The sequence below is a fragment of the Argiope bruennichi genome, chromosome 3 (genome assembly GCF_947563725.1).
Source record: "Argiope bruennichi chromosome 3, qqArgBrue1.1, whole genome shotgun sequence".
Taxonomy (NCBI): domain Eukaryota; kingdom Metazoa; phylum Arthropoda; class Arachnida; order Araneae; family Araneidae; genus Argiope; species Argiope bruennichi.
In genome coordinates, this window is record NC_079153.1 from 130,382,631 (window position 1) to 130,396,748 (window position 14,118).

The following is a 14,118-nucleotide window of genomic DNA, read 5'->3' on the forward strand; positions in this document are numbered from 1 at the left end:
GAGAATGAGAAACTTCCAATAGGGTGGTTGATTCTCGCCACCCTGGTGGGTACAGAAAAAGATGGGCGTTGGCTATCTCCCATTGATGATGAGACATACTTTCCATAGGAAGGGTTGTACCGTGGTCAGTGATGACCCTTAGGACTCAACCATAGTTCCCGCCAATGTTGCTGTTGCTGCGATCTGGTCATTCAATTTTTTACGTGTGACTAATGTCAGGGTCAGAGTAGTCAATTTGGGATGCACAATTGTTTACGGGAGTACGATAATTTAAAGTAGCATGAAAATTGACTGAATCTTTCGTTTTGTAGAGTAGGTAAATAAACAAAATTATTAAACCATTAGCTTAATGGGAAATATTGATAGTATTACAGAAAATTCTTCTGCAAAATCTGGCTTTAAATTATTTAGAATAAAAAAAGAGAGTTAGATCCGAAAAGCTGAAATATACAGGCTTGTACTTACACATTTTTAATTTTTAAAATTTTATTGCAGTGCCGTAAATGATAAATTAGAGCATGTTATAATAATTTTTTTTTCTTAACATGATGCTCATCAGAGCAGGAAAAACTCCGATTTTCTTGAAATTTGAGGTGACCGCTAAATAGGTTTGACTTTGTTCAATAATTGTTCTGAAATAATTCTTTTCAGTTCTATATAAGATTACTGTTAAAATTTATTTTTGTTGTTGTTGTTGTCGTCGTCTACTTTCCAATATTGGACGTGAGACAAAGTTTTCTGAATGAAAATTATGTCGTGAAATGTTTCATCTCTTTGGATGGAAAAGAAAGCAACCAGGAAGTATATAAAAAGTTGAAGAGTCTCTTTCTTGAAATATTTCTATTGGTAGTTTTCAAAAGTTAACAAAATTTAAACATCGAAGGTCGAATGCATCTATTAGAATGAAGTATTCGTCTTTGTAACATTTCCATTCACTTCTATGTGTTATACTGAAAATTTATATTTCATATTAAACAAAAATAATAAATTTATGCCGTGTTACCTGCACAACATAGGAATGATAACATCGATCACAGCAGGAGTTTCGGAATATTTTCCAGTTGCCACAAATTTTTCAACTTGAGACATAAGATCATCAATTGTTGGCATGCTTTGCTCCATTTCCGCCATGACAGCTGAAATGAAGAGAGGAAAATCGTCATACTTTTTAATAGGCACAAATGATTCGTTAACAGAGAATGAAGACAAAAATGGGAATAATAATTCATACCTTGAGCTTCAAGTGATGTTTCTTGCAGCTTTCCATGGATAGAATATTGGTTGTGCTTGTTTAGCATGGGTTCCAAGAATCCTACGGGAAATGTTCCCGCAAAAGCGCCTAAACAGTTACCCAACGCCGGACGATGCCTATTGACAGCAAAGCATAATACAAAGAATAAAAACCATTGGATCAAAGAAAGATTTTAATTAAGTGGAAGATTTCACCAAATTAAATTAATGGATTTTAAAACTAGCATATGCTTAAATGTTCCAGTAATGAACGGTTACCAATCAAAAGAAACAAAATCTTTTTTTTTAATATGATGCAGTTAACTATGTTTAATTAGCAAAAATCGGAAAAAGTCCTACATAGGTTTTGACTGTATACTGCCAAAAAAAAAGAATTCCGAAAAAGGAAAAAAAAAAATATTTGGAAACACATTTGCAACACGTTTTGTAAAAAATCGTATCGCAACATTGCGATCCACTTTTTAGAAATCAAATCTACAGAGATCCACTTCATCCTTCGGTGCATTGAATTTTCGTCAGAAACCAACAACACGTATTCTTTCAGAAAAAGATTTTATGCTACATATTTAGAGATTTTGCAAGGGAAACTGTATTTACTTTTAAATATAATTCAATAGAAAAAAATATTCCTAATAATATTATAAATTAATTTTTTTCTAAAATTATTTCTACTGTAAGGATCGATGAAGATTTTCAAATCCCATTATTGCTAATTGTGGAAAGATATATACGCATCCAATGTTTTGTAGCGACCAAACAACAATTAATTCGTAGCCCATAGTTACAGAAATTGTGCTGTTCTGTATTACAATAGAAACGATGAAATGAAAGGTTATGAAAGATAGTATTAAAAGTGCAATTCAGATAAAGCAGCTGTGCATTTTTCTTTTTCAACAACATCATATAAACAAACATGCTCAAAGATGCCGTGCTTTTTTTGTATCTTCTATTCGTGTTAGGTTGAAAACATTATATTTGCATGAAATCTCATAAAAGTTTAGAATATGGACAAAATAATCATAAGAGACGAATCATATCAACTGGAATTCGTCTTTCCTCTCCTAAAGAAATAAAAATTACATACTATATCCAGAATTCAACCATCAAACTAATATGCATACACCATGATGTGCTTTACAAAAATTGCAAAGGACAGCATTTTACTTTGCAGTTTTTATCCCTACTAATGCACACTAATTATTATGTTGCTATTTTCGTTAGAATATATGAACATCCTTTATGAAATTACAGATTGTTTTTTTTATTAATCTATAAAGCAGAATAATTTTATATAAAATTCAGTTTTTCAATTAAAAAAAATATGTGTCTAAGAAAGAAAAATTTATCTATAAAATAAATAAAAGCTAAAATCAAACAAAAGCTGTGAATCGTGAAAAGAAAATAACGATAATTACCTGTTCAATTCAGTTTTGATGAATTTCCTGAAAATAAATAAAATGAAATAAAATAATAAAGAATAATAAAATAAAATAAAAATAAAAAATAAAAATAAATGTTCTAGTAAAAATAAAAGAACATAATGACAACATAGTTAAATTCTTAAATGATTGCTTTTGAAAATTCTATCACAATATAAACTAATCGTAACATGATATGTTGGACAAAAGGTCATGGATATTTATTTAAAGATTCTATCAATTTTAGATCATGTCACGGATATTCATCTATTTTTTTCGAAATACCCTCAGATTTCCAAAGACCTTTTTCAAGATCCTATATACGATCTTTCAAACTCCAAAATACGCATAGAATTGGAAGATTCTATACTGGAAGATCGTGCTATGCTTTTTTCAAAATGCAGTTTCAACTACTTTCTAAAGTCAGAAAAGATATGTCTTCTTCTAACTGTGATGTAAATTCCATTTATCTTTTAATTTCTCAAAGCTACTTTAAAAAGTTCTAGTATGCGCTCTGTTGTACACATTATGATCATTTGCGCGAATTCATAATTAATGGTTATTCTGTCTATTTACTTTATATTTTGCCACGCAAAACTCTTTCTTTTTGGCATCGAAATAAGGACCCTTTCTTTTGCACTAAATTCAATCTTTGCATTTTTTGGGTCCCTTTCCATTCCCCAATATAATTCTTTTATAAGAAAATGCTCCTTTAAAGCAAATATTTCTTGTTTTCTTTTCTTTTTGTATGTAATTTTAAAAATCTATTTAAAATCAACTCAAAAAAATAAATGATGTGGAAAAAATGACGTGAAAGTGATTCAGCAAATTTCACTCCATTGCATTTAACGTATTTTACAGTACCTGTTTCATGTAAGAAATTGTAGAAAATAAAATATAATTCTACTGTACAAACCTGCTATTGCTGAGGTCTGCTTTTGTTCCCAAGGTGAACAAACTGTTTAGAATTTTGTAGCAAGCAACTTGAACTTCATTCACTAAAAAAGAAATGTACATTTTAATTTTGTTTGTCAGTTGAGTTACATATGCATATTAAATGTTAAAGGGGATTTTTAAAAATATAGATCTAACACAAAAAGAAAGAAAATGAATGCTTAAATAAACCCGAAAATGTCAAAACGCAATTTTTATCGTTTTGAAGCAAAATTAAAGTACCTTTCAATATAAACAATGTAAGAATAATTGACACCAAACGCTAATAAATGAAAAAAGCCTATAACTGACGAATTTGAGTAACTATAATTTATAAAATGGAGCTGATTTTACACTAATGAATTTAATTAAAGTTCTAGTTTACTTAAAGCTGATTTTTAGAATTATTTTCTGCTTTTGAATCTTGAGATCTACTGTTTCTCAAACTTACTACCAGGTGGTGCCACTACTGCTAAATCAAAAGTTAGTTTAACTCTCGAGTAAGCGATAATTAAGTTCTGAAAATATCAAAGTAGTAAATTATCATTGAGAATTCACAAGTGACCAAAATTTCAATCCTCTGTCATATCAGGAATAATCAATAGAACAATTACAGAATCTCATCTTTATGAACGTGAAAAAAATCTACTTAAATAGTATTGTTCAAAAATATAACATATTTGGATAATATATGGGTTAAATATAATTCAATATGTTTGTAAACTTATTATTGACCTTTGAAACCAATATATGAATGTTTCAAATATTTTATGGTAACCGAATGAACACTTACAAAGTAAATCGCTTCCAAATTCATTGGCTCCCAAATGATCGTACAGAGCAGTCAGCACAGGAAGCAAAACCAGCTGGATGTAATTTAGAGAAGATGATGTTTTCATCGTTGTTCCTCTAAGATGGCTGTACTTTTCTAAGGACAAGTTTTGTACCAGCTGAGCCAGATCGTCTGCCGCTTGGTTGAAGAAAGTCAGCATGGAGGTCTTCACAAAATCGGGGCAGTTCTTTGCAATTGTCCTGTGTTGATAAATAAATAGTATTAATGTGTATTATTGAATGCTGAAAATATTCTAACTCTGAAAAAGGAAGATTCAAGTTAAAGGGGAGAAATATTGAAAGGAATTGTGATTTATACAAACTTTTACCTAGAAACCCCACTATTTAAAATATTCTTAAATATGTATAGATTCAACATATGCTTTATGTCTGGACGCCTTCACAAAATCTCGCTGGTTATTTGTAGTTGTCTTGTGATGATAGATACGTCATATGAACATGTATCTTTGAATGTTGAAAATATTCTAACTCTGATGTTGAAAAATTAAGTTTAAATAGGAATTGTGGTTTAAACAAACAGTTCACCCAGTAAAACTCTTTTTAAACGTTTTAAAATGTGTATCTAAATTTAACGTATGTATTTTGTTGATAATTTTCTCTTATAAATTTGCATCTTTTAATAGTTTTAATATTTCGTAATTTGCAGTGATCGCCAACTTAACGCTTGGCTATTCCAATAGCACAGAATATTCATTTGCCTACTACTATTATGCTAACGAGGAATGTTGCTATTAATCTGTGCCAAATAAAAAATTTCAAAAATGCAAACATTATTAATTACAAAAAATTAGGTTTAAATTAACACATTGGTAAATGTAAATGATCATATTGCTATCTATTTCATTTCGTTTACTTAGATTTATAGTATTTATAAGAAATCAAGCATCTGCTTCAATAACAGTTGTATAAACCTAAATGCCGCGCAATCATCAGATTATAAATAAGCAGAAACATGCGCTTTTTCACTTAACCTAAAATAAATCATTAATATAATGTTAAATTAAAAATTTATTTAAATGTCTAACTAACATGACCGCTTACTTAAAAAGAGAACTCACAGCGGGCACTGCATAGGGTCGTAAAATATCTTAATTGCTTGCTACCACAGCTTCAATTTAACTAATAAGTCTAAAATGTTTACTAAAAAGAACATGAGAGAAACTTATCTAACTCTGCTTGTATTTTATTTTAATCGGAATAAATACGTCACAGTCTACAAACCCCCTAAAGTATAATAACTAAAGGATATCCAATTTTCCGTTTTATATCGCCTATGTAATAAATCTATGAATGATGCATTTCTTTTAAAATGAATTTTGTGAAAACCCAAGTGTCAAAATTTATGTAATTTTAAATTTCGGATTTATGAAAGTAAAAAATTCGGCATTCTTGCTTTTTAATACAAAAATCAACTTTCGATAATGAAAAAAAATGCAATTTGTATTAATAATGCAGATCGAATACATAATGGATTATGAGAATGGAATTCAGTTTAAATAAAGAATGTGAATTTGAAGATACTCTTCTGCTTACTTTGCATCTGTAGCTCTGATCAGTACTTGCAAGCACCTGACGGATATTCTTGCATCACTTCCAAACACACTCATTTTGGATCTCAGGATTCCAGCCAACTTGCAGAAAAGGCTGTTAATGAATGCACAGATATTATTGAAATATGCACAAAGAAATCAAAATTTTGAAATTTCAAATCATAGGTTTTTTTCAATAATGCAATATACTGCTCACGAAATCTCACCTTGCAACCATCTCCTTTTCTCTCACAGTGGAGATTCCAACGTTGCTGGCAGCCGTTGTACTTGTTGCAGCTGCCAAGAAGAATGTCCTTTGCGATGAGAAGTATTTTTCCATGAGTGGGAGAACCACCTGTGCATCAAATCATGAGAAATCAGTTTGTAAGTTTTTAGTTAATTTCCGAAACATTTATTTATTGGATAATAGTGGGGGTGAATGGAATACAAAGAATTGTTTTAGCATTTGTACCCGATTATTCTATTTTTTAAAAAGTGAAATAAAATTATTACCATTTTTTTTATTTGTCGCGTTCTTAAGATTGGTGCCTGAGACATCAATATCAATGGAATGCAGAGAAATGTTTTAGCATTTGTATCCGTTTATTCTACTTTTTTAAGTGAAATAAAATTATTATTTTTTTTTTTATTTGTCGCATTCTTAAGACTAGCGCATAGGATATGTTATATCCTTGATATTTGTCTACGTTTCAGTTTCATATAATGTGGAACTACCAGATCTGAAATATATAGGATAAGTTTTTTGTTTTGTATTCAATATATCATGGAAGGCCTTTTAGTCTTTATTTTATCAATCCATATTTAAATGTTTTATCATACATTGTAATTTTTATCATTGCATATAACTCAGCCTATATGAAGCTAATTAGCAGCAATATTAACTCTAAAATCGGATGGGTCATTTGGTGTTACAGTTGATATATACTCGGCCAATTTTTACAATTTTAGCAATATAGTCACACCAGATGAACGTTGTTTTCTGTGCATATATATAGATATTTTTCTCCATAAAAAAAAATTCCACCAAGAAGCAACTTAGTTATGTATCCGATATTTCACGGGTACAGGCATTGCATATTTGGTGGAATACAAAAATCTTCCATAGAAACAAAAACACTACGACGTATTGTTTCAAATGTAATGCAAAAAAATAATTTTTATGCAATCGTACGCACGTTTCTTTTTAAAAAATCAGCTAAAGCAGTTTAAGATATATTTTGTCACAAAAACAATAAAAAAAAACTAGCATTGAAGCAAAATGACCCATATACTGTCAAAAAAATTAATGCCCGAGTCGATATTCTGAAATTTATTCTTCTGCTGAAATTCCCACATAGTTTAAGAAATTGTTATGCTGGAAAGAGTAGAAATGTAACGATATAATATTTTTAACTTAATATAAAACAAAAAAATAATTTTAAAAAATAAAACTGAGATACGTTTATCTTAAAATTGAAAATGAATATTTAGATTAAGATATGTTTAATCGCAAAAACAAAATTTATTTTTAAAAAAACCCTAGCGTAGAAGCAAAATGAATAACATGTTATCAAAAAAACAATTAACGATTCTTCTACTGAAATTTCTTTACGGTTCAAAACATTTTTATGCTGAGAAGAATAAAAGCGGAAAAATTAATATTTTAAAAATGTAAAATAAAAATTTTTCTCAAAATATTGATTTAGTGAAACCGAGTATTTAGTTTTAAGATAAGCTTTGTCACAAAAACAAAATTCTTTTCAAAAACCTAGACTAGCTACAAAACTTAGCGTACCTTACTGAAAAATTTAACATCTCTTGTCGACGTTTTGAAACTCATTCTTCTGCTGTAATTTCCACTGGGTTTAAGGAGTTTCATGCTGATGGCCGTGATATCCATGTACTGGATGAGTTTCTCGAGAAGCGAGGATGCAAAGCGACGTTCTTCGGCAACCGGTGTGGACGGGGCCCCTTCGTCTGGTGCTGCTTTCCTTCCAATTCTAGTGGAGTGGGCTGTATCAGCATGATCGGACATACCCGGCCTGGTATTTGTTACAAGGTTGGCATGCGGCAAAACGCGGTGTAGTCACAAAGCAAGCCACAAGTGGTTATGTTATTTCATTTGAAAGAAGGCAGAGGTAAAAGACGTTAAGTTTTAGGGTGGAAGTTTTTGGAGGGATGGAACGAATTTAGAGCGATAATTTAGTAGTAATAAGAAGAGTACGGTGATGAGAATTAAGGAAAAAGTAGCAAAAGATAAAAAAGTGTAGAAATATACAGTAGTTAATTAGTAATAAGTGAAATAGGCGTAGAAGTAGCAAATTAATGGCATACATAAAATCACACAATGGAAAGGGACGCACAAAGGTATGGAGAAAAAGAAAAATCAGTCAGTTAATTCATTTAAAGGAAAGGCAAAAATATTATCAAAATGCAAAGATAACCCTTTGCACTCGATGCTTGGTCCCTACTTACCATTTTTTTTTTTTTTTAATCTTTCGGATTTTGCATGCTTATATTCTTCGAAATCACGTTAATTTCTTTTGAGATCAATATTATTTTTGTTAACTGTTAGTTGTATCATTGCAAAATCATTCCGTACTTATTTATTTCGAGCATTTCGTAAGATGATAAATATTAAATGAATGAAAACTGCCAATGCAATTACTCGAGTGCAAAGAATTCAGTGAATTTTTATTGAGTAAATTTTCTAATGCTGCAACATAACTTAAGCATAATGCAGCTAAGTATTTAAATAATATACTTAACACTTGAACTGCAAGTTGTTTATGGAAATTAATGTTGTTTAATACGCTTCCTTCAAACTATTTAAATAAGGAAAAAATATTATCTTAAAAAATGAATTTTTTCTCATTTTACTAACATGATTTCGAGGTAATATTTGTTATTTGGAATTCTGAATGCATATTTAAGTGCCAAAAGTCACAGAATGGATTTTTTTTATGCTAATGATGACTATTGTTACGAAACACTTATAGACCTGGTGATGATTGCCTTGAAGAATATTAATTAACTTGGAGCCTTAAATGGTAATGAGAGCTCGCTATATAGGATATAAAATTTTAGGAATAATACATTTATTTTAAATTTCACAATGTAAAGAGTGTACCGATGCTTGAATTTCAGAGAATTATTTAAAACAAGAATAGGATTTGATTCATCAGCACCATATTTATAGTAAGAATATACTAAAAATACAATAAGGGGTAAATGCACACAAGAGAAGCAAATTTCAAATGAACTGATAGTTAAGAATGAAAACCACAAATTTCTGTTTGGAATATTATATCGCTAATAATCACCCCAAAAGATTTAGTTTCAATTTAACTAAATGTTTCACAATGTACATCTGAACTTGTAAAAAGAATCGAATCTACATGTGTGAAAGTGCAATTTGGATCACGAAAAAAAAAAAATTCTTCTATAATTTTGTTACGAGATAAAATTATACCCACATCTCTTTTTTATAAGTATTGTTATTGTATAATAAACTAAAATTTTCAATTTGAAAAAAGTTTTAATTATTTAAAGTTTATGAGTACCATTTTATATCGGCAATTATTTATAAGATGAATAAAAAACCAATATAATTAATGCATAAGTACATACACCAGAGTGTGCATACTGTTTCGAGAATACTAAAATTGTCTACATTGACAACCTATTCACTTATTTCTAGGCTCCTAGAATGTCGCAATAAACACGTTTTACAGTACAGTATTGAATAAAGTAGTGTGTATTTACAGACCATCACGAATTTCAAGAACCCCAATGACAATCGAATGTTCCAGTATGATAATAAGTCGAGCTAAAAAAGCTTTTTTGAAAAGATTTTGCAGGATTCAGAGACCTGACCATCAGTTCTTGTGGCACATTTGGAACATGATTGGAAAAGTCATACTCAGAATCCGTAAACAAGACATTATGAACAATAATCGAGATATTAGAACTGAGCAATTGTCCTAAATACTTTCGTCATTTCTTCCAAACTTCATAAAACTGCTGTACTTCGTCTAAAGAAAGGAGCTCTCACATTATATTGTAGATACATTCCATGAGTTTTGGCACTTGAACATATTGCAAGGGTGCTATATCAATCTTTAGATGAAAATATACTGATGATGAGAAGTGCATTTAATCATTTTAAGGATAAATATTGTTGCTAATGATGACTGTTTTTTTTATTCTAATTGAATGGCGTAACTGCTCTATACCATATTAAATATACAAATAGTTCTTTTTAGCAGCTAAAGTATTAAAGATAATATAATTTCTAAACTATTCATAAACCTAAGATCTCAGGAAACTGTTATTTTATTGAAATATGAATGAATTTATGTAGATAAGATTATAGAATCATAGGAATAATCCTAAATTAATTATATTATAATACAAATTATTATTCTATTCAAATATAATTCTCCATGAAAAGGGGAATTTAGTCTTAAGTAAAACATACTGAATTTCGGTTTGAGGTCATTAATGACTAAATATGAGAAAGTTTGAAAGCGTAGTTAGTTTTCAAACAGGCAACTGACTTTATTAATCTGATCTTTTATTTCGCTCTCTATCTATTTTAATTTTCAGTTAATAAATTAATTTATGCGATTTTTTTTTCATTTCGGAATTTAAACTAAAACAATTTTTGTGCTGAGATCTAAAACTATTCTAAGGTTCTAACTAATCAGGAGTGTTTTTTTAAAAGCGGAAATTACCAACCTACAGTTGAGAAGGATAAACATGATGGACTGAAAGAAGCAAGAATTCTATTGTGAGCAATGCCAGAAGTTTCAATGCATGCACACATAAAGGGAACAAATGCTTGCATGCTAAGGAATAATAATGCAAAGGGATTGAAGGAAGATGGGGAAATATAATATAAAGGTAACTGCATGCCCAAAGGAAATTCACTACAATGGTAATCAGCAAAAAACACAAATATCTACAACACTACATCTATCACTTACATAAACTTCTAAAGACTAAAAAATAAATTTCTAAAACACTTGCTACTAAGCTCTACATAATATTCAGATGTTTTTCTGGTCTTCTAAATGTGATATCGCGAGAATTTTATGATTTAATCCTATCTTATTCTTAAAAGAAATTTATTTATTAAATATATTTTCAGAATTTTTTGAAATTACATAAGTTTAAAATTTAATTTCTTCGGCTTAAACTTTCTTTTGTAACTATGAAATAAATATAGTTATTTTATGTATAAAAATAGACTTTAAAGTTTCTTTGGTAGTAACTCTGCAAATCGATGGTTTTCTTTAAAAAGAACAAATTTTAGGTGGCTGTAAAAATTATTATATAACTTACATGATTAATTTCAAAATTTTTTTGTCATATTAATAAATTTAAATTTATTGAAGTATGATTTTTTTTCCCTTATAACATCTAAATTTTATTACGTTATTAATAATTCCTGATAAATAATTTTAATATTTAAAATGCATTTTCCCCGTTTATAAGCATACTTTTAGGGTCCTGATTGTATACTTTAATTATTACCTAAGATCAAATAATTTATGATAATACTTTTCTGACTTTAACTTTAGTTTAAGAAAAATATTATTCATTACTTTAGCATTCAAAATTTTATTCAATGATTCATGGTAAAATATATCCCCTTGAATATCAAATTTATTGCATATTAAAATAATTTATTTTTAACATTAGTTTGTATATAATTTTAATAATAGATATTTCTCAAAGTTACAAAAGATAGTTTTTCTATAGTTTCTAGAAATAATTTAATTAATAATGACTATAGTAAAAAAATTATATAAAATTCTACACTTTATTTACAGATAATATTTTTCTAAGTATTAAATCGATATCTTTTAATAGCTTATGGCAGCATACAAATGCATAATACATCGTGATCAATTAATGGACAAACTCAGGGGTTTTTTATTTGAACAAGACAAGCTCCGAGATTGAATAAAAATATAGAAGATATATTGCATCAAGAGAAGCAAAAATAACAATGAAACACAATATTGCAAGCTACGTTAAGAGGATGAAAAATCGGGGGAAATGTATGCAGATTCCGTGTTCAGAAGGCATTGTCATAATACATGTCAGAGATAATTTCCCCAGCCCTTGGATATCGTCGAAATTTCAAAAGAGGTTCTACGTCAATGTCCTGGCAAGAACCTTGCTGATTATTTTTTGTATCCTTATTTCTATCCGAAGGCCTAAGTGAAACAATGTATTTTATTTTTCTGCAACATATCCTCCCAGAAATGCAGCAAAATATGTTGACTGCAATGCAGTAAGGCATAATTTATACATGATGTTGCCCTTGTATATTTTCCCTACAAAATGCGCAATTATCTCGATGTCATGTATCCAAGGCGATGGGTTGGACTCACGGGATCCATTGTTTGATCTCTACATTCGCCGTTGACTTTCCCTGTTCGGTCATTTTCAATTATTTGGTTAATTCCTACGGACAGCGAAGATTTTCATAGAGCAGACTATATAGTATCAAAAGAATACCAGGTATCTTCAAGTTCACCAGGAAATCGATTTTATATCATTGTAGATTATCTAATAATGTCAATGGCTGTCACTTTTAACAATTCTTGTAATAATTAATAAAATAAATCTTTTTGTAGTTATTATTGTACTTTTTGTTGTTCCAACATGACTTTGAAACACGGCCTGGCTGTTTCTCGATTTTCATTCTCTTAACGTGGTTGACATTATGCTTCAAAGTGGTTTCCTTCCCCTCTTGATGTCTACTCTCAACCCTCTGAATGTATCGATTCATTAGCAGAACACCCTATATAAAGCTGCCCTTTCAACAACTGTTATAAAATTAAACATTATGATTTTGTTCAAAGGTTAGGAAACCTCAATGAATCATTTTTTTACTTTTACTTTCCCAGTTTCCACCCAGATTTCCCCGAAATATTGCGTATTCATATTTAAAATATTCCTATTCGGAGTTCTGTTGAGTATAGCCTCAGTATTCAGAGCACTTTATGGTAGAGAAGGGTAAATAGATGCCAGCAATTGCCAATTGAATATCAATTTCAGAAATTCAAATAAGGGCACGAGCCAAAATTCGATCAGATAGTTTTTAATTTCCAATTGTTTTTTCACATCATTTTCTTCATAATTTCCTTAAATATAGGTATTTTATTAGATAATGAAATCCACCAAAATTTGGCGTACTTATTTCCACCAGGTTTCTCTTTCTTTTCTCTCTACATTGCCATGGTGAGGAATATTTTAATTTTTACGACTCTGCGATTGATTTCGATTATTGACATTAAAATGACTGGGATTTTTTGTTTGCAATTTAGCCTACCAAAACAGTGAAGCCTACTTACCTGTGTACTTTGTAACCTTCATATTGAAGGTACTTCAAGAATTCTTGCGAACGTTCACGATTTTTCCTTTTTTCTTTGTCAGTCAGTAAATCGTAAGGAACTAATTGAGGATGAATTCCACCGCCTGAAAATAAAATTAATTAATTAAAATACGAAACTATTAGCAGATCAATGCTGTTACCACCAATACCTTAACTGTCTTAGAAGTAACGAACAGCTCATAACATCCTAGTCAGTTCCATTTCATTTGCATTGATATTTATGTTTATCCTTGAGGAAATAATACGAAATCCTTCCTTCAAACTAGATCAAATTCGGACATTGCATGACCTGATTATTTCTAGAATTTTGTAATTTTTAAAATAGAATATATGGATAATTTATTAAGTGTGATGTTGAAATCAGGAGAATGCATAATTAGTTTTTATTTATTAATTTAAATAATGTCCTGTAGAAGTTAATATTAGTTATTTCTCATTTTTTGCTCGGGATTCATTTCAGAATTTTATTTTTCACTCAATACGTACCGCTGAACAAGAATTTTCAATTATAATGCTGCATAGTTCAAACTGATATATATACATAGGAAACAGCAAATATCACAATAATTATTAAAAACTATGATTCTTGATTTTATTTCTTTGAAATTAAATCTTGCTTCCATTTAACAGACAAATGTCTTCTACCACTAATCTAACCTCTTTATTTTCTTTTAAAATTTTTTAACCTTCCAACATTTTTTTCCTATATAATATGCTCGATTTA

At 29.5% G+C, this 14,118-nt stretch overlaps 1 protein-coding gene across 2 annotated transcripts in view; it reads right to left on the reverse strand.

Annotated features, from left to right (window-relative positions):
- The window catches only part of LOC129964130 (ryanodine receptor-like), a 214,693-nt gene that overhangs the window by 70,014 nt on the left and 130,561 nt on the right, over nucleotides 1-14,118 (reverse strand). The window contains exons 62-70 of one of the 2 annotated variants that reach the window (XM_056078821.1): nucleotides 13,354-13,477; nucleotides 7,779-7,983; nucleotides 6,211-6,338; nucleotides 5,988-6,098; nucleotides 4,396-4,634; nucleotides 3,586-3,667; nucleotides 2,667-2,693; nucleotides 1,232-1,368; nucleotides 1,004-1,136 (exon numbers count right to left, since the gene is read on the reverse strand). In XM_056078821.1, coding sequence (XP_055934796.1) covers nucleotides 1,004-1,136; nucleotides 1,232-1,368; nucleotides 2,667-2,693; nucleotides 3,586-3,667; nucleotides 4,396-4,634; nucleotides 5,988-6,098; nucleotides 6,211-6,338; nucleotides 7,779-7,983; nucleotides 13,354-13,477 — 1,186 coding nt within the window. Of the gene's footprint in view, nucleotides 1-1,003; nucleotides 1,137-1,231; nucleotides 1,369-2,666; nucleotides 2,694-3,585; nucleotides 3,668-4,395; nucleotides 4,635-5,987; nucleotides 6,099-6,210; nucleotides 6,339-7,778; nucleotides 8,026-13,353; nucleotides 13,478-14,118 lie in introns of both variants that reach the window. The other variant, XM_056078820.1, reaches the window with a different exon arrangement.